This window comes from Camarhynchus parvulus, chromosome 28 (genome assembly GCF_901933205.1).
Source record: "Camarhynchus parvulus chromosome 28, STF_HiC, whole genome shotgun sequence".
NCBI classification, from domain to species: domain Eukaryota; kingdom Metazoa; phylum Chordata; class Aves; order Passeriformes; family Thraupidae; genus Camarhynchus; species Camarhynchus parvulus.
The window spans coordinates 2492191-2511521 of NC_044598.1; the positions used below are offsets into that span (position 1 = coordinate 2492191).

At 58.6% G+C, this 19331-nt stretch overlaps 2 protein-coding genes and 1 non-coding gene across 4 annotated transcripts; 1 reads left to right on the plus strand and 2 right to left on the minus strand.

Moving 5' to 3' along the window:
* Positions 1-17: 17 nt before the first annotated feature.
* LOC115914442 lies at positions 18-124 on the minus strand. The gene has a single exon (XR_004061425.1). It is a non-coding gene; the product is annotated as a U6 spliceosomal RNA (small nuclear RNA).
* Positions 125-447: 323 nt separating this feature from the next.
* TMEM259 (transmembrane protein 259) lies at positions 448-12569 on the plus strand. 2 transcript variants are annotated; one of them, XM_030966823.1, is made up of 11 exons: positions 448-1069; positions 2724-2990; positions 3250-3361; positions 5833-5943; positions 6841-6963; positions 7279-7379; positions 8219-8276; positions 8568-8651; positions 9129-9261; positions 9563-9662; positions 10184-12569. In XM_030966823.1, the coding sequence occupies exons 1-11, from the start codon at positions 845-847 to the stop codon at positions 10988-10990; spliced, it is 2121 nt and encodes a 706-aa protein (XP_030822683.1). In that variant the 5' UTR covers positions 448-844; the 3' UTR covers positions 10991-12569. The 2 variants fall into 2 exon arrangements, with proteins under 2 accessions (XP_030822683.1, XP_030822682.1); XM_030966822.1 differs by having other exon boundaries at positions 845-1069; positions 3250-3415.
* Positions 12570-12625: 56 nt separating this feature from the next.
* On the minus strand, positions 12626-19000 carry GRIN3B (glutamate ionotropic receptor NMDA type subunit 3B). Its single transcript, XM_030966821.1, is given in 11 exon segments — positions 12626-13110; positions 13492-13830; positions 13951-14018; positions 14346-14510; positions 14592-14743; positions 14918-15033; positions 15205-15350; positions 15759-16809; positions 17217-17815; positions 18556-18804; positions 18806-19000. Coding segments are annotated over 11 exon segments (3117 nt in total). The 3' UTR covers positions 12626-13073.
* Between the last annotated feature and the right edge of the window lie 331 nt (positions 19001-19331).

Sequence of the window (19331 nt, forward strand, 5' to 3'; positions counted from 1 at the left end):
CGAGACCGTGCCCGGGAAAAAATATGGAACGCTTCACGAATTTGCGTGTCATCCTTGCGCAGGGGCCATGCTAATCTTCTCTGTATCGTTCCAATTTTAGTATATGTGCTGCCGAAGCGAGCACGAATCGCCCTGAACTCGCAGGGCTATTTAAACCTCCTATAATCTACGATTTTTACCTCAGTGTGAGTGTGTCTTAGTCCCGCCCCCTGCGCTTTTCTTCACACGATCACTCTCCCAGGCGATACGTCCTAATTTCTTCATTCTAAATCTTCCGTTTTGGTGAAATTTTTACCATTTTTGAGGTCGAACTGGCGCCCCAAGTTGTCGCCTGCGCGCGATGCATGGTGGGAAATTTCATTTGCATGGAGGCGGGGCCTGGCCGGAGCGGGTCCTCCACCGTCCCGTCGTGCCCTGGGCGCGCCTGCGCGCGCACGCGCACGAGCCGCCGTGGCCGGCGGAGGAAAATGGCGGCGGAGCGCTGAGGGACGGGACGGGACCGCGCCGGGACAGCTGAGCCGCTCGCCGCTCCCGGTCCAAGCCGCGCCTCCCCGCCCCCGCCGAGAGACCCCCATGACCGCGGGGACATCCCGGCAGCCACGTCCCTGATGCGTCTGCTCCGGCCGCGTAGCTACCGGGCACCACTGAGCGCCCAGGCCTGACCCGTCGGGCCTGACCCGCCGCCGCCCCGAGGCGTCTGCGCCGGGCAGGGGCCGGGGAGGGGGACGGAGGCAGCGCCGGTGCCGCGCCCGCGGCTCCTCCGCAGCGCCCGCCCGGCCCCAGCCCGGCCCGCGGAGGTGCAGCACCGTTTTCGGGCCCAGCCCTCAGCGGCCCCGCCGTCAGGATGTCCGAGAACCAGCCGAACGCCAACAACCACCACCCGGCCAACAACGCCGGGGCCGCCGGCGGCAACAACCGGGGCGTCCGCAACCCCAACCTCAACCAGAACCCCCTGATCAACGTGCGGGACCGCCTCTTCCACGCGCTGTTCTTCAAGATGGCAGTGACCTACGCGCGCCTCTTCCCTCCCTCCTTCCGCCGCGTCTTCGAGTTCTTCGTTCTTCTCAAGGTGAGGGGCGGCTCCTGCCAGCCCGCGGCCGGGCTGAGGGCAGGAGTTTCATTAGAACCACCAAATGTCGAGCCTCCTCCGGAGGGAGCAGGCTGTGTTTGCACCACGCACACCGAGCTGTCCCCAGAGCTCCCGTGGCCTCCTCCTGTGAGGGAGACATCAGTCTCCGTGGTGGTCCCGGTATTCCCTGCACCCTGGAGCTCTTCCAGATCTGTAAATCAAAAAGAAATTGCTGAGCCAGCTTGCTGGGAAGCCAGGCTGGTTTCATCTTCTGTTTCCTAGCAATGGCACTTTTTGGATACATTTCCTGCATACCCTACTGGATTGTTGGAGTTTTGCTGGAGTCTTGTCTTCCTGCTCCATGGCTTCCAGGGTGGGAAATTAGAGAGAGGACGATGGGAGAGCAGCTTGCCAGGCAACAGCAGCACACTCCTCTAGGTTTCAGCAAGAAAACATTCAGCACAGCTTGTCTCATGCTGCACACATAGGTTTTCTACCCTTTCAGGGAGCGTTTGGGTTTTTCTACATCCCCGTTCCCTCTCCCAGCTGTCCATCTGCATCCTGGCAAACCGGCTGGGACAGGGCTGGTGCTAACGGTGCAGTGGTCAGGCAGAGTGGCTGGGAGCAGTTTGTTGTGCTTCTGCCTCTGATCCCAGCTCCTCCCAGAGAAGGAAAAACTTCCTTAGGGCTCTGTGGAGAGCAGCCTGCAGGGTCAGGGGTCAGCAGCCTGCTCCCAGCTCTCCTCCAGCTGCTGGTAGAAGGGAAGTGGGAACGCACATTCCCATCCCGAGCCCTGGAATTACCCCAGGCTCTTCTGTGGCTCCTGCAGCCAGGGAGGTGGCTGTGCTGTACCTTCCCTCACATGTCCCTGTGCAGCTCCTCTGCAGAGTGGTGTTTACCAGGCTGTTTGTTCATCACAAATAGGTCAGGACAGCGGGGCTGATGAGGACAGAGCAGTGCAGGGTGGCTGGGAAGGGCGCTCTGAGCTCAGCAGTGCCGCTCGCTGTGCCAGCTGTGCTCAGAGCTCTGAACTTTGGACGTCTCTGTTCGCTCCAGGGAATGAGTTTTTTATTCCACCCTGCTTTGCTGTGGTTTATGGCTGTTCCTGGGATGGAGGCAGGACAGGGAGCTGTGGTGCTCTGTGCATGGCCTCGGGGGCCAGCTCAGCCTCCTGTTCTTTGGGACAACAGATTTGGGGTTGGGTCATCCTGCCCAGGAGTGGGTTGGTTTGCTTAGAGTTTTCTTTATTCTACCTTTACAAAGCTGGGCAGGCTTCTCTAGGTTACAGCAGGAAACTCTTTGTGCTGAGGAGGGAAGGGTTGGAAGGCAGGGACGTGTTTCCATTTCCTTCAGTGTGCCTCATCCCACACTGGTGCTGTGTGTGGTGGGTTTTGGGGATGCTGTTGGATGCAGGACCTGAGCTTTCAGAAGGCTGTCACTGTCAGCTCTCATGAGCAGGAGCAGTTGGTTCCTGATGCCTTCCTTGGTTCCTCCAGCAGTGCATTCCCTGCTGGAATGCCAAGGTCTGGCTGATGCTTTGTTGATGCAGGAAAGCATCAAAGCTCTCGTCCACTCGCCCAAGTTATTCTGGTGTTTCACAGGCGGAGAAGAGCTGGTGATAACTAGGGGATCTGTCTTGTCTCCTGCCCTTTAGGCTCTCTTTGTGCTCTTCATCCTGGCCTACATCCACATCGCCTTCTCCCGCTCTCCCATCAACTGCCTGGAGCACGTGCGGGATAAGTGGCCCCGCGATGGCATCCTGAGGGTGGAGATCCAGCGCAACTCCAGCCGGGCCCCCATCTTCCTGCAGTTCTGTGGCGTGGAGAAGTTCCCAGGAATGGTGGTTGAGTCCACGACCGAGGAAGAGGAGGAGGAAGAGGAAGAAATGACTGTGGATATGTTTGAAAACAGCTCCATCAAGGTAAGGATGTGCTCTGTGTGTACGCTGGGGAGAAGTCTTGGTTGGAAGTGAAGTCTCTGTGTGGTCTCCTGGCAACAAAACCTGTTCCTTGGCTGCTGCTGAGTTCCCACATTGGGCTCTGATGGTTTAACACAGAAAGGAAAAGCAGAAAATGTCCTTTGGTGGGTTAGGCCTTTGTGTGGATAGAGAGAGCATGGCAGGTGAGAGGTACAATAAAGACCCTGCTGATGTGGCTTTCCCTACTCTGGTTTTCCAACAGTTTGAGCTGGATATCGAGCCCAAGGTGTTCCTCAAGCCATCCCGGGTGAGCAGCACTGAGCTGCCCCACAACGACAGCCAGGAGTTCTCGTTTAGTGACGCAGCCACTAAAGGTATGCAGCCTCTGCGGGAGACTGTGTCCGAGTTTGAGATGCTAGCCCGAGCAGGTAATCACACCTTCACTGCTACCTGTGCTCCTCCTTCCTCCCATCATCATCCTCCTCCCCACACGTCCCATCCTGGCTCCTTGGGGCACCTGCACAGTGACCTTAAATGTCTTCCTGGGGATAATCCTGTCAGTACTAACAGCAGACCCACAGCAAGCTCTGCCCTGAGGCTGGGGGGAGGCTGGGTTAGAAAATTTGCCAAACCAGGAGGTTTCAGATCAGCCACAGGTGAACAAAGCTCTTGGCCTGGCAGGTTCCTGTGGTATCTCAGATGAACCTGAACACCCTGTTCTGATCCATTCACTGTCGCCTGCAATCCACAGGGATCTCCTGACAGTGACATGAGCAGGGTTTGGGCTGTGTTCTGGGTGCTGAGCCAACACCAGCACTTGGAGCAGCCAATTTGCTACAATTAATTAATCCCAAAAGCCACCCAGCGGGTTTTGGTGGATTGCAATACAGCACTGCTGTTCCACTCGGATGTTCCCTGGCCTTATCCCACCCTTTTCCTGCCTGACCTAAGCTGCTCAGCACTTGTAAATTCCAGAGGCAGATTTAGTAGCTTTGTATTATTTAAAATGGAATTCCAGTGTGGAAAAACTTCTGTTTCTAGTGGTCAAGGTAGGAAGTCTACTAAGGAGTATTTATCTTAAAATAGAGATGTGGAGTTGGATTCTTTGGTTTTTTTCCACAAAATTTGCAAGAAGTTGGCCTCTTTCACCATGCTGTTGTCCCTGTGAATGCTGGAATTCTTTGCTCTGCAGACACACTGGGGTTGTGGCTGTGGAGGAGGATGAGGCTGGACACTGTCTCATTCCTTGGCCTTGCAGTGGATTTGCTTGATGCTCATCCAGAGCTCATTAGTCCTGAATTAAAGGTCATTAAGACCAGAGAGCAGTCAATGTTGTTGGTGCAGGACCTTTATTGCTGGTGCCTGGGTTCTGAGAAGAGTCACGTTGTGCTGGGCTGGGGCACTGTGGGAAGTCCCTTGTTTTGCTGAATGCCTGGTTGGAAACGATCCAGAAAAGGAGAGGAAGAGAACAGGCTGTTTCCCAGATTAGTTACAAAATTCACATCTTTAATTCATTCCCAAATACCCAATTTTATTATTTTTTCCAGGTTTTCTGTTTTCTTGGCGCACCAAATTTTATGTTTAGTCAGAATATTTTACCATGAAAAATATATTTTATTATACAAAGGAAGTAATTGTTTGTTGATATTTAAACCCTTGATTTCCTTTTGAGCTTAAAACTGTTTATAATGGAAACAAAAGACAAACCAAACTGCCCAGCTTGTGTTTGCTGCCCAGTAAGGGGATCAGGAGATCTCTGTCAGCGCTGGGTCAGGTGTGTGTCTGCTCAGTTCTTGTGTCCCTTTAACTGTCACTGTGGGTGGTGCTGGGAGCTGCCTGACAGCTGCCTCCCCCCTCCTGGAGATACACCCTGGCAGGCTGAAAGAGCAGGGATTAAATTGCTTGGCTCTGGCTTAGCAGGAGGTTTTGTCCTTTCAGAGATGATGTAGCAAAAAAGCATCTCTTTGGAAGCTTTCTTGAAAAAAACAAAAAACCAAACCGGGGAAACTTCAGGCCCCACCAGTTTTTGGGAAAGCTGTAATTGCTGCTGCCTTCAGCTCTGACATGTAATTGCAGCAGTGACCTCAGTCCCCTGGGAAGTGCTGGGCTCTTGCCTCTGGAGCATTTACTTGGTGTTCAGCAGGTGTAAAGTGGATTTTCCTGCTGGTTCCCAAACAAAATGGAAAGCAGAAATTGAGCAAAGCAAGAACCAGTGGCTCTGGGCTTGCCAGGCAAAGATGTGGGCAGGTTCTGGGCAGAGCTTGGAACTGCTGCCCTGAAGCTTTCCCAGAAGTCCCACATTAAGGACTAATGTCAAGGCCTGTAATCCCAAAGAGTTTGTATTGATTTATGTTTAATTGGTTGAGGGAAGCCTGGAGCCCACATTTACAACCAGTTCCCTTTTCAAGAACATGATGGGAGGGAGGGAGGGGAGGGAGCCCAGAGGGGCTGTTTCTTCGTGCTGGCTGTTTGCAGATGTGGGTGCTGAGTCTCCCTGTGTCTTTCCCAGTGTGGCCACAGGAGGAGTACATTGTGGAATACTCTCTGGAATACCAATTCCCTTTTCAAGAACATGATGGGAGGGAGGGAGGGAACCCAGAGGGGCTGTTTCTTCATGCTGGCTGTTTGCAGATGGTGTTGAGTCTCCCTGTGTCCCTGTGTCTCTCTGCCAGTGTGGCCACAGGAGGAGTACATTGTGGAATACTCTCTGGAATATGGCTTCCTGCACCTTGCAACCCCAATTCCCTTTTCAAGAACATGATGGGAGGGAGGGAGGGTTTTTTTTTTCGTGCTGGCTGTTTGCAGATGTGGGCATTGAGTCTGTCTCCCTGTGTCTGTCTCCCAGTGTGGCCACAGGAGGAGTACATTGTGGAATACTCTCTGGAATACGGCTTCCTGCGCCTGTCCCAGAGCACCCGGCAGCGCCTCAGCATCCCCGTCATGGTGGTGACCCTGGGTGAGTGGGAGGCAGCCTGGGCAGGGCAGGGGCTCAGGGGTGGGTGCCTGCAGTGCAGAGACCTCCACACCATCTCTGAGAACTCTTCCTGAAGCTGATGGTGCTCACTTCCCACGCAGGAGAGCTGCATTGTGCAGCCTGTGTGCCTTTAGTAGGTCACAGCTTTTCAGAGGAGCTTTCTGAAATGGTGGAGCCTGGTTCAGTGAGCCCTGATGTCATGGCCAGCACAGTTTTCCCACATGGAGCAGGGAAGAGGTCGCTCTCTCCCTGGCAGAAGGCACTGAAGCTCTGAACAGCAGGGTTAGAGCCTGGTGGCCAAAGCAGCTGTGCAGGAGCAGGGGACATGCTCACAGATCTGTCACACTGTGTGTGCTGCTGTGTCCCTGTGAGCACCAGCAGGTCATTTCCCCAAACAGTGTTCTCCTCTCCTGGCATTTGCTCTGTTAAAACCTGTCCAAGTCAGGAAGACAGCCTCAGACCTTCTCGTGCCTGTGAACCTCTGTATCTGTTAGTGCAGCAGTCAGAGAGGAGCTCATCACTTCCTCCCACTCAAGCTGAAGCAGAGCTGGATGGGGGTTAAGCAGCTTTCCTGTGCAGTAATGAGCAGTCAGGGTGAGCCCCAGAGATAGGCCAAGCCTAGAGGACAAATTCCCTTTGTGTCTGTGCCAGCACAGAGTGTGACATCCCTGACAATCCTTAAGGCCTGACTGCCATTTGCACTTCAGTGTGGCTGGATCTATCAGGGGGGTGAGATTTTCCCTCCCAGTCCTCCCAAGTTTGGTTTTACTGCCCCAGGTCCATATACAGATGCAGCTCTGGTGGCATGGGTATCCCTCACCTTGTGCCTTTGTGGCTCCAGGTGTGAACAGTGTGAAAGGTTTTTTGTGCTCTCTCTAGATCCTACGAGGGATCAGTGCTTTGGGGACAGGTTCAGCCGCCTGCTGCTGGACGAGTTCCTGGGCTATGATGATATCCTGATGTCCAGTGTCAAAGCTTTAGCTGAAAACGAGGAAAACAAAGGTAAGGCCTGAAGGAGTCTCAGCAGAGGCTGCATGGAGCAGTGGGTGTTTGTTCTGTGGATGCCTGACTATCATCTTCTGACTATTGATTAATCTGTAATGCAGGGAGCAGCTCCCTGTGTTATTGTCAAGGACAAAACGAGAGAGGCAGGAGGGGAGAGGTGTCTGGAACCGTGATTTCCTCCCACCTCACTGCCCTGCATGACAATGAGTGCTGCCCTGAGGATTTGCTCCAAATCCCGTTTCTTTAGCAGGAACTTGGTTCTTAGTCTGTGGCTTGATTCACACTGAGCTTGTGTTTGTGCTTTTTCTCCAGGTTTCCTTCGCAACGTGGTGTCTGGGGAGCATTATCGCTTTGTCAGCATGTGGATGGCCAGGACATCCTACCTGGCAGCCTTCGTCATCATGGTCATCTTCGTAAGTCACTGGGAGCTGGCCAGTGCCTGGCCTCAGCCTGGTGCTGGGCAGTGAGTGGTTGGTGATACAGCAGAGCTCTCATCTGCTTTTAAAGTGTAGTTGGTGGAGGATGAGGCCCTGCTCTGGGGCATGTTTTTGGTTGTTTTTTAAAGTTCCTGAAGTCCCGCAGTGGAATGAACAGAAGAGCTGACCTAAAATGCAGTGTTGTTTTTGTCAGAAGGGAGCTGCTCTTAATTTCTAAGTGTCCTTAAAACACTCCAGCTGTCAATACAGGGTACAGACAGTTGTCCTCAGACTTTTAAGAACAGCCCAGACTGATTTGCCAGGAGTGATCAAGATAAACCAAATGATGTTGTGTGAGACAAGATGTTTTCAGATACACATCAGACAAGATCCCAAGCCATAAGTACCTGGTGTTTGTTGTCTTGGGTGGCTGTGGTTGACTGTCTTTGTGTGTGGCTGTCCCACCCATAGGGCAAGTCTGTGCACAATCCCATTGTGGGCACTGAGGAGGAACTGAGTGCAGGGAGGAGCGGGATGGAGCACGGGAAAATCCCTGCTCCCAGCTCTGCGGGTTGGTGTGGCCCCAGCGCAAACATTCAGGCTTGGTCCCTTTACAAACAAATCCCTTACTGTCTGTTCCCCTGCAGCAGCACAGAGATTAATTGCTGTTTGTGAAGCTCTAATTACTCTTTGGGAAATGGCTCTGCACAGCTCCAGCTAATGAACGTGGGATGTGCAAGCCCAGACTCGCCTGGGTCTGTGCCGCACTGCGATTCTGAGTGACTCCCTGCACCCGTGGGGCTCTAATCTGCCTCCCCTTCTCTCTCCCCTTCCAGACTCTCTCTGTCTCGATGCTGCTGCGCTACTCACACCATCAGATCTTTGTCTTCATTGGTAAGGACTGGCTGAGGGGTTTGATTGTGCCTGCTGCAGCACCGGGTGTTGTAGAATCACAGCAGGTTTGGGTTGGAAGGACCTTGAGGATCATTAGTTCCAGTTTAGAAGGGTCCTACCTGTAGCTGCACGGGGAGTACATCCTTCTGCTCTTAGTCACTTGCCTGAGCTTATTCTCTGTCCTGAGAAGCGTTGGCTGGGGGCAGAGGATGTGGCTGCCCTGAACAGACAGCACTGTGGGGTGGAGGGTTCTGTGGCTGTCCGTGCCTCAGCCTGTTTTTCCTCTTGCAGTTGACCTGTTGCAGATGCTGGAGATGAACATGACCATTGCATTCCCTGCTGCTCCACTCCTCACTGTCATCCTGGCTCTGGTCGGTAAGGACTTGCTTCACTGCTTGTGTCTGCAGCACATCCCTCTGGGATCTGTGGGAAGTCTAATTCCCTGTTCCCAGCTGGCCACAGCAGGTGGTTACTGTGGCTGCTCATCACAAGGCAGAAGGCTCTGGAATTTGATGGCACAGTGAGCTCCATTGTCCTTCTGGGTCCCCTGGAAAAGCAGCAGTTTGTTGGGAAATCCCAGAATCCAAAGCTTTGTCTGTCCCTGGAGCTCGTTCCAGACTTGCACTGTGTGGCCACGTTGCATGTGTACAATTTTAATTTAAAGAGCAGCAAAACCTCCCAAAATCTGCGCTGCAGGAAGCAGCTGATCCATGGGATGTGGCAGGCAGAGCATTCTTGGCCATAGCTGCTGCCATAAGCAGACCTGGGCAGGTGCAGTCACAGACCTGCTCTGAGGTGACACAGGACTCTTTCCCATGCCCTACTACATGCTGATGTCCCCTCTGTCCCCAGGTATGGAGGCCATAATGTCTGAGTTCTTCAATGACACCACAACTGCTTTCTACATCATCCTCATCGTGTGGCTGGCGGACCAGTACGACGCCATCTGCTGCCACACCAACACCAGCAAGAGGCACTGGCTCAGGTGAGGGCTGCCTGTGGCCAGCACCCCAGGCACAGCAGCCTCCACTCCTAAGGGTATGATTTGTGTGGCTGCTTGGGAACTGCCCCACATCACAGGGTCCAACGTGAAATTTTCTAGTTTGGGTTTGGGCCTGGGTCTTGCAATCATCTTGATCTTCCCCAGCCTCTTGTTTTGTCCTATTTATACTCTAATTATCTGTTAATGAGTCTGTGTCACCCCCTGTGAGGTGCCCCAGCTCAGGCTGCTGTTGGGAGAGAAGTGAGCTCTTATTTTTCCTGATTTTTCTTGCTTTCTTGTCCAGATTCTTCTACTTGTACCACTTTGCCTTCTATGCCTACCACTACCGCTTCAATGGGCAGTACAGCAGCCTGGCACTTGTCACCTCCTGGCTCTTCATCCAGGTGAGTCCCTGCAGGGCTGCTGCACCCTGGGGGGCTTTGTCACACTTCCTCTCAAGCTGGGTTGGAGGGAGGGATCCTTATTTCTGTAACAGATGGAATTAAACCTGGTTTGGAAATGGAGCAGCAGAATGAGGCTGTGGATGTTTGGATTGCTGCCTCCAATCCAGGCATGGGACTGACAAGAAGCTGATGCCACAGGGGTGTTGGGAAGGATTTTTGTCCTGTCCTTCTGGAATAAATCCTGGGGGGCATACCTGTTGGGTGAATTTGATTGTTGACCTGCTGCAGGGTGGGGACAGGGAATAGAGGATGGGCCAGAGGAATGCTGTCATCCTTCTTTTCCCAGCCTTTGAAAGTGAAGAGGGGTTGTAAAGAGAGAGAAATATAAAGCAGCTTGCAGTAATAGTGGAAGGGATAAATCTTTGCAAACTTGCTGGTGTCAGAGCAGCAGGATTCTTCAGGAGAACTTTGGTTTACTTGGGATGTGGTGGCCTGTGACACCTTTCCCTTTCCTCCGCCAGCACTCGATGATTTACTTCTTCCACCACTACGAGCTGCCAGCCATCCTGCAGCAGATCCGCATCCAGGAGATGCTGCTGCAGAACCAGCAGGTCGGGCAGGGCACCCAGACCACGCTGCAGGACAACCTCAACAACAACACCACGGCTGCCCCGGTGGAGGCCGGGCCCCGCCGAGCCCCGCTGGCCCCCGGGCCCCTCGGGGAGGGCGCTGGCCCAGCTGCCCTGAGCCCCGGCGAGGCCTCCAGCGTCATCGCCGCCGCCGCCGCCTCCGTGGGCAGCGACCTCAACTGGGTGGCAGAGACGGCCGCCATTGTCACAGAGGCCTCGTTCCTGTCTGACCTGAGCACCACCCTGCTGGAGCCCACCGTGGTGCACGAGGCCGTGGCCAACGGGACCCCTCAGGAGGCGGCCGTGGGCTCGGGGTTGGTCGCTCGCATCAGGGTCAGCAGCGAGCACCCGGAGACAGCCATGGGCTCCATCACCATCGAGGTCACCTCAACGTCCGTGGTGGCTGCAGCAGATGCTTCCCCCACTGCTGGGGCTGCCCCTCTTGCCCCACTGCAGGAGGGGGTGGTCCCCAGCTCCTCCCTTCCCAAGCAGACTGAGGCTCTGGAGGGCTCAAACAGCCGAGCAAAACCTGGTGGTAAAAACTGCACGGGCAGCAGCAGTGTGGCAGAGCCCCTGCCAGCCTCGGGGGGGGACAGTGACCAGGACAGAGGTTTGGAGGACTGGGGGGAGAGCAGCCCCTGCCCAGCACCAGCAGAGAGAACGCCCAGCTCAGAGCCAAGCTCCAGGAACCTGTCCTGAACCCTGTTGTTGTCACTCTGGACTGCCAGGAAGACATTTGGATTTTGTTTGTTACTATTTCTCACTTCACCATCATCCTTAACCCATGGATCCCTCTGAGCAGAGCCGGAGCAGCTGGGACAGAGCAGGGCTGCTGTGACCTCCCTCCCCTAGGAAAGGCACTGGGGGGGCTGTGGGAAGGGTGGGGGGTTTTGGTCCCCTGGCTCCTCTGAGGCCACAGGTGAGCCAGCTACCTGTTCCCACCCTGCCCTGCTCATGCCCTGGCTTTTCCTTGTCCCCCAATCCCTGGCTTTGCCCCTGCAGCTGTGTTTGCAGTCCAGGTGCTGATCCCAGGTGGGAGCTGACCTGGGACAGGCCTCAGGCGTGGCAGCTTTGTGTTTAGAGTGGGAGTGGATAGAACAGGCAGAGTGTCCAGCCCCTGTGGGAGAGCCACAGAGGTGATTCCTGCTCACCTTTCCTGCTCCTGAGGGGAGGAGGAGCTCTTACCTTCCCCAGGCACAAAGTCTGCCCAGGCTAGGGCACAACCAAAGCAGAAAGCTGCAGTTCAGCCCCTTTTTTCCTGTCCTTAAACTTCCCTTGGTGGGTGGGTTGGGAGGTGGAAGGTGCTGTGTGCAGGTGGGAGCTGCCATCGCAGGAGCCATGAGTGATGCTTGGAGGGAGCTGTGCTGCAGTGGGGTGAGTGAGGGCAGCAGCTCTGTCCTGCACAGCTCTGCTCTGGGTGAAGCAGCTGCTTTCCAGTGCCTTGTCCCTCCTGGGGGACACGTCTGTGTTTAGAATCAGCCCCATCCCAGAGGAGAGAGCAGCTCCTCATGCCTGGATTGTTGCATGAGCTGATTTAGCAAAGAACCAAAACACTAAAGCCAAGACATTTCAGCTGGTTTTCCCACGTTTCCCTGGCAGTGGAGCTGAGGCTGGCAGAACCTGACCTGTCCCAGGAGGCTGAGCTGGGGGGCTGCCTGTGTTCCCTGCAGAGGGGCCAGCTCCATGCCAGGGTGTGCTGCAAGGAGGGTTTGTGCAGGGAGGTGGAGCAGAGTGAGGCAGGATGAAGCTCTGGGAGAAGCACGGTGGGACGGGGCAGGGACAGGAGGTGACATGTGGGCACTTGGCTCTCTTGGGGACAGCTGGGTCCCTGCACAGATGTCCCTGAGTTCAGTGTTTTTCCCCTATGGCTGAGCAGTGTCTGGGGTCCATCCCCTCGGGGGGCTCCGTGCGTTTCAGTGTTACCTTATCAACACGGGGGGGCTCAGAGCCCCCTCCTCACCCCTCTGCCTTTCCCACCTGGGTGCCCCCTTTTTGTTTTTTTTTCCTTTTTACCTGGAGCAGCCATGGTGCTGTTCCAGGGCAGGGGGGACCCTGCTGTGACCAGCAGGTCAAATCTTGCTGCTGCCCTCACTCCTGAGAAGGAACCGTGTGGCCAACTGGCTCCCAGCCTCTGGAGTGCCAGGAATGACCACGGGCCTTTCAGAGGAGTGGGTGGGAGGGGAAGGGGGGACACCAAACCAAATGATTTGATGAATGAAGAGTAGAGTTCATTCTATTTAATTAATGTACAAAATGTGTTTGTATATAATAATAAATATTATCTCTTAACAGCTCCTGCAGCGCTGCCCCATGTCCTGCCCACGGCTGTGCTGGGCTGATGTGTGGGAGTCCTGGGGGCAGGGGGGTGCAATAATCAGTCCTGGGGGTGCTTCCTCCTCCTTCTGTCCTGGGGTGTCACCATCTGTCCCCTTGCAGTGTGCAGGAGCAGAGGGCTGAGCACCAACCCTGTCCGGGCCATGCTCGGTGGAGCTGGGGCAGCCTCCGTGCCAGGGCTGCAGGGCTGGCTCCTTCCGCAGCCGCCTGTAGGGGCATGGGGAGCTGTTCCTCATCCTCGGAGCCCTGAGCCGAGCCTGTCCCGCTCCCCGTGCAGCGTCTCCATCCCTCACTCTCCGCCCCAGGAAGGCTCCGGTTCTGCTTTGCGGTGGCTCTGGGATCAGCCCGGTTTTGGAGCTGGAGCTGCCTCTCCAGAGGGAGGTTCCGGGCTCGGCCTGTCCTGCCCCGTGCATGTGGGAGCTTCCTCTGCCTCCTCCTCCTCCTCCTCCTAATCACGGCCGTCCTGCGGCGGGGCTGAGCTGGGCCTGCGGAGGAAGGAGAGGAAGGGGAAGGGTTGTTCTCAGCCAGCCCTGGCTGCGTTTGGGGAAGAGGAAAAGCAGACTTGGTCTTCTTTGGTCATCTTTATTTACGTGGTGTAAAAACAGAGCCGGGGGCGCAGGGGCTGAGCTTTGTCCAGGCACTGTGGGGACCTCTCACCCCAAGTGAATCTCCCAAAAAGAACCTCCCGGCCCTTCAAACCCCCGCTGCCAGCAGAAGGACGGGGGAAGAGACAAAGGCCGCAGAGCTGGGGCAGCCCCAGGACATCTCCCCTCCCTTTTTTCCTTCCACTCCTCCTCCGAGCCAGAGGAGTGGCTGCCCTGCCCTGCCCCTGGGATGTTTTGGGGGGTCCCTGTCCCCCATCTCACCTCTCCTCCCGGTGTTCCTCGGTGGCCAGCGGGGCGGGCAGTGCCCGGCCGCCCTTGGCGGTGCCCAGCACGGACACCAGCTCGCTCTTCCTCAGCAGCGCCGCCCGCAGCTGCTCCCGCATCTCCTGGATCTTCTCCTCCAGCTCCCGGAGCTCGTTCTCCCCGGCCGCTCTGTCCAGGGGCTGCGGCGGCCGCCCGTTCCCGGGGTGCCACGGAGGGGACCCCTCCTCCTCGGGGGGGGCTTTGTCCAGCTGGAAGCGCACCCGCCGTGCCTCCCTCCGCAGGGCGCTCCAGGGCTGCTGCGCTGGCGCCGGGACCGACCTGGGCTGCGGCTCGCACCTGTGTGGGGAGGGCTGAGTTGGGATCTGGCTGCTCTGGGGTCCCTCCGCAGCACCACAGAGGTCTGGCTGGGAGGAGGAGGAGGAGGAAAGCAGGGCAGGCTCCCAGTCCCAGCCGTACCTCTGCTCCAACTTCAGCTGCTGGCTCTTCCTCTCCTCCGTGCCCATGTTCAGAGCCCGATGGATTTTCTGTGGGGAACATGACAAGAGTGAGTTGGGGGGGATGGCTTGGAGGTTAACAGGCCAGTGATTAATTGGAGGGTGATGGTCTGGAGGGTGATGGTCTGAAGGGTGATGGTCTGGAGGTGATGATCTAGAGGTGATGGTCTGGAGGGTGATGGTCTGGAGGGTGATGATCTAGAGGTGATGGTCTGGAGGGTGATGGTCTGGTTCAGGGCTCAAACAGGGGTTGGTGGTCCGTGGCTGCAGAAGGTGGTGCAGTTTAGGAGGGAGCAGCCACATGGGGTTGGGGGTCTTTGGGGCGCTGTGTGAGCCCCTTCCTTCCCCTGGCCCCACCTGGCTGGTGTGCAGCCAGTAGTTGAATTTCTTCTTGCGGCGGATGCGGGGCAGGACGAGGCGGTAGAAGACGTGCTCGCCCAGCGAGGTGAGGAGGGAGCCGCTCAGCCCGATGCACAGCAGCACGAACAGCCCCGAGAAGTGGTAGATGCCCATCTGCAGGGTCTGCGGGGGGCAGGGGGTGTGGGCTGGGCTGGGGGGTCAGACCCCGGAGCCCCCTCCCCGGCCGAGGCGCCGCTGCCGCACCTCAGTGACGGCGAAGACGCGTTTGCCGCAGGGCACCATCTTGTACCACTTGTCGTGCAGGAGGTCGATGAACCCCGAGGATTTGTAGCGGCTGATGAACTCGGAGACGTTGGAGGTCAGCGGGGAGTTCTGGGGGAGGCCGATGCCGTAACCTGGCCCCGGTGAGGAGGAGGAGAAACGGGCAGTGTTGGGATGGGGGGTGCAGCCCCCAGTGCCCACCACGGAGGGGGAACCTCCCCACCCGGCGTGGTTGTGGCAGGGCATGACCCCAGCCCCATCACACACACACAGAGCAGAACCCCCTTCCCAGCACAGCCCCCCCAAACCTTCGATGGCGAAGGGTTTGCCCACAGTGAGCAGTTTGCAGTCGGAGTCGATGGAGACCTCATAATCCAGCAGTGATTTGTCCATGATGAAGGCATTGAGCTTGGCAGGCTCTGTCCTGTGGGGGACATGGGGGGGATGCTCAGGGAGGGGCTGCTCCCCCCTTGCCCAGCATCCCCCCAGCCTGACACCCCTCCCAGAGGTGCACAGGCTCCAGGACTGGGGCAAAAAATGCCCTGGGGGGGGTAAAAGGTGTGGGGGAACCCCTCATGCTCTCCCTGCCCCTCACTTGAGCATGGTGACGCCATCGGGGGTGGTGGGGACGTTGTAGCGCCGCATGTACTCGTGCATCTCGGGGAAGCTCTTCTTGATGTACTCCTCAGCACTGCTCTCCCACACCGTGCCGGAGCGGAAGCCCTGTGAGGGGTGATGGAGCTGGAAGGAGGCACCAGAGCATCAGCACCCCTGGCCCCAGGAATGTGTCCCCACTCCCTGGGGATGTGTCCCCAGCCCTGAGTCCCAGGCAGGGTGTCTGGGCAGCCCCAGAGGTGCAGCAGCTCTTGGGGGTGTCTGGGAAGGAGCTTCCCCAAGAGCAGCCTCAGCCTGAACTCAGCCCACTTCCCCCTGCCCTGGAGCTGAGGCTGGGATTTAACACCAGTGGGATACACACACAAAGCTTTCTGCAGGTCTCAAAGACCCCCCACTCTTAGAAGGGGCCAAGATGCAGGACTGGGGCTGGAGAGAAGAAGGAAGGTGCAGAAGGAAGTACATGACCCCCCTCAGCCCCTTCCCTGGCCTTCAGCCCTCTCCCAGCCCATCTGAAGCAGCAGGACACTCACTCACCTTTGGGTCGTGGATGCCTGAGAGCTCCTCGAAGGTCTTGTCCCCCACCATGACAGCTGCCAGGTTGGCTGTGTAGCTGGAGAGCACCAGGAGGCAGAAGATGGCCCAGAGGTTCATGAGGAAGCGGCCGGTGCAGCACTTGGGCGTCTTGCTGGAGACAGTGCGCCCGAAGAGGATGGCGTAGCACAGGTTGAGGGCTGAGGAGTAGGAGAAGATCTTCATGCGGTTGCGCCCGTGGGGGGTCATTCCATAGGGGCTCTTCCACTCGTAGAGGGTGAGGAAGAGCGCGGTCATGTGCAGCGCCACGAAGATGCCCACCCACATGGTCCAGTGCAGGGGCCACATGAAGGCCCCGATGGGCGACGCCGTGTCCTTGGTCCTCACCAGGATGCCCAGGCTGGTGGAGAAGAAGGGGCTGGTGAAGTCGATGACTTTGCTCCGCGCCGAGTTGATGCTGAAGGAGGTGACGGCCATGTGGGCCGTGCCGCTGAGCAGGTCCCCCACCAGTCCCGTCCAGCGCCCGTTCTTCCAGGCTCCATATTTCCCATCTCCCACGATGTAGAGCTCGAAATCAAAGGCCATGTCCTCGGCCAGCTTCTCCAGCAGGTCGATGCAGTACCCATAGCAGCATTTCTTGTACTCCTGTGGCACTGATCCGTTGCCACTGCCAATCTTCTCAAAGAGGGCGTCCAGCACGGCCGAGTCGTTTGTGCCGGGGTCCAGGCAGAGCTGCCCGGCCGGGCAGTTCCCTTCCTCATCCACCTCCCTGGTGAAGACAAAGGGATGCTCCACCAGCGTCACCACCCTCAGCCGTGTCCGGGCCCCCTCGGCCGCCTCGCCGGGGCTCTTGTGCTGCCGCTGGCTCTGCCACACGACCTCCTCCAGCTCCAGCTTGCCGTGGCTCCAGGTGCCTGCTGTCATCCAGGTGGGGACTCCCTGCGAGTCCCTGCGCAGGCTCCAGATGCGGAACTGCTGCTCTGGCCTCACCAAGGCCGTGTTCTCCACACGCAGCAGCCCTGTCTGGCCGTGGAAGGATGTGTTGGCCAGGAACCTGCCAAGGAAAGGGTTTCACTGCTCCAGTGCTCAAGGGATGAGGCTGGGAGCTGAGAGCGGGATGTGCCCGACGTGGGCAGGACAAGGTCAAGGAGGAGCAGCAGGATCTGGCCTTGCTGTGCTGCCCTGCAGCTCGCTGTGCTGCCAGGGCCAAGTGTTATTAATATTTATAGAGTGACCATGCTCGGGCAGTGTTAAGGAGATCTGAAGTGACACATTCCCCATTGTGCAGTGCTAACCACGTCCTGGGGGTCTGAGCCCCATGGTGGTGGCTGCACACACACATCCCAGGGGTCCCCTGGCTCTGCCCTTACCCCATCCCAGGTCTGGGACAGAACCCTCCCATGCACCCCAATACCAGAGAACCAGGATAGGGGAAAAGAGGAGCCCCCAGCACCCCCTTACCGGGCAAGGAAGAGCCCCGGGGACTCGCTGCCTGCCCGGTGCCTCTCATTGCAGCTCCCCGAGGTCTGCAGCTGTGCGGGGTCAGGGAGGCTCTGAGCAGCCTGGGCAAGGGCCTGGGACACCAGTCCCACCATGTCCTGCACAAAGAGCTCCAGCGGTGGCCGGCTCACCTCCCCAAAGGCCAGCAGCCCCGGGGGCAGCCCCTCGGTCTGCAGCTCACTGAGGCTGAGTGGGAAGCCCAGCATCCAGTGCAATTCCTGCAGTGGCAGCCCCAGCTCCTCAGCAGCCTGGAAGACGAGTCGAGCACGGTGCAGGTCACAGCCCAGCAGCAGCACCGGGCTGGAGAGGCTCCTGACACGGTCCCCGTGCTGCTGCAGGTAGCGGGTGGCCCTGGGCTCATCCAGGTAGCCCAGGTCCAGGACAGTGCGGAGGAAGAGCTGGGAACGTTGGGCCCAGAGGTCGAGGAAGCTGTCGATGTCCCAGGGGTGGCAGAGCACCAGGCTGCTCTCCTGCCAGTCGTTGGCCTGCAGGATGCTCACCAGCACATCCACCAGCGCCTCCGGGGAGCTCTGCCGGTCCATGTGGAAGTGGAAGGGGCTCTGCCAACACACGAGGGTCGTGGCTGTGCCCCTGCCCACCGGAATAGCCCAGAGGCAGCACCAGACATGGAACCACCTGCCGGGAGGTCATCCCACACTCTCTGCCCGTCCCCTGCCCAGTTCCTGTCTGGGATGCACTGCCAGGACACATCCCAGAGCCCTCCGGAGGCAGAATGGAGTGGGGATTGGGGCTGAAGGCTGCAGAGCCCCTGAGGAACCAGGGAACTTACCTTGGAGGGAAAGCTGGAATTGGGTCTGGGAGAGAGCTGGGCAAGGAGCCAGGACAGAGCTGAGATGGGAGCTGGGATAGAGCCAGGATAGGGCTGGAGTGAGGGCCAAGAGGGGGCTGGAATAGAGCTGAGATGGGAGACAGAGAGCCAGGATGGGGCACAGGATGAGGCTGGGGTAGAGGCAGGATGGAGGTGGGAATGAGGATGGGATGGGGCCAGGGTGGAAGACAGAGGGAGAACAGAGCCGGGATGGAGCCCGGAGATAGTCGGGATGCAGCAAGGATGAGTGGCTGGGATTCCGAATTGGAGCTGGAATCGAAGCCGGGATTGGGATCGGAGGCAAGTCCGAGCCGGGAGGAGGACCCGCGGAACAGAGCCGGTATGGAGCGAGACGGGGATCGGGATAGAGCCGGTATGGAACCGAGACGGGGATCGGGACAGGAGCACGGACGGAGCCGGCGAGCAGGGACGGGAGCGGGGACGGGAGCTGCGTGCAGTGCCGGGTCTCACCTGCGCTCGGAAAGGCAGCGGCCAGCGGGTGTCCAGGATGCTGACGAAGGGGACCTGGAGGGCGGCGGCGAGGAAGTCGAGCTGGAGCAGCTCCCGGCGGGAGCGGGGCAGCGCCAGGACGGCGGCCACGCCGCGCCCCGCCAGCGCCCCGCACATCCACCGCGCCAGCGAGCCGGGGTCCCGCGCCGCCGGGCCGCCCCCGACCACCTCCAGGCTGAGGCTGTGGGGCAGCGACACCTCCCGGGGCCGGTACCGGTACCGGTACCGGCGCTCGGGCCAGCGCGGCGCGGAGCCGGGCGCGGGCGGGCGCGGGCGGCAGCAGCGCCCCGAGGCGCACGGTGGGGCCGGGGCTGGGGCCGGGGAGCCGGGACGCGGCAGGGTTGCGGGTGTCCCCCGCCGCCCCCAGAGCCGCCGCCAGCAGCCAGAGCGCCCGCAGCCCCGCCATGCACCCCGCACCGGCCCCGCACCGGCTCCGGCTACGGGCAGGGACCTCCGGCCGGGTCCCGCCGGGGCCCCCCGTGCCCGGGTAGCGCCGAGGCCCCGCAGCCCCCGGTGCGCGGTGGGTCACGCCGGACCCGGCCCACGCAGCAGCGCCGGACCCGCCCGCAGCCGCCCCGTCCACGCCCACGCACGGCGCGGGTCCCCCCCTCCCCGCACCCCACCCGCGCCGTGCTGCCCTGCGAGCGCTGCCACCCTCGGGGCCCCTGGCACAGAGGGGCCCGCTGATCCCAGGGTGGTCCCGGATACCTCTGGACCACTGGGATGTTCCTCCTCTT

Excerpts from the sequence above, each read along its gene's own strand:
- TMEM259 (XM_030966822.1), top strand. The coding sequence starts at position 845 with ATGTCCGAGAACCAGCCGAACGCCAACAACCACCACCCGGCCAACAAC. Across the intron at positions 1,070-2,723 it reads AGTTCTTCGTTCTTCTCAAG|GCTCTCTTTGTGCTCTTCAT; the intron begins GTGAGGGGCGGC and ends CCTGCCCTTTAG. Across the intron at positions 7,380-8,218 it reads TCGTCATCATGGTCATCTTC|ACTCTCTCTGTCTCGATGCT; the intron begins GTAAGTCACTGG and ends CTCCCCTTCCAG.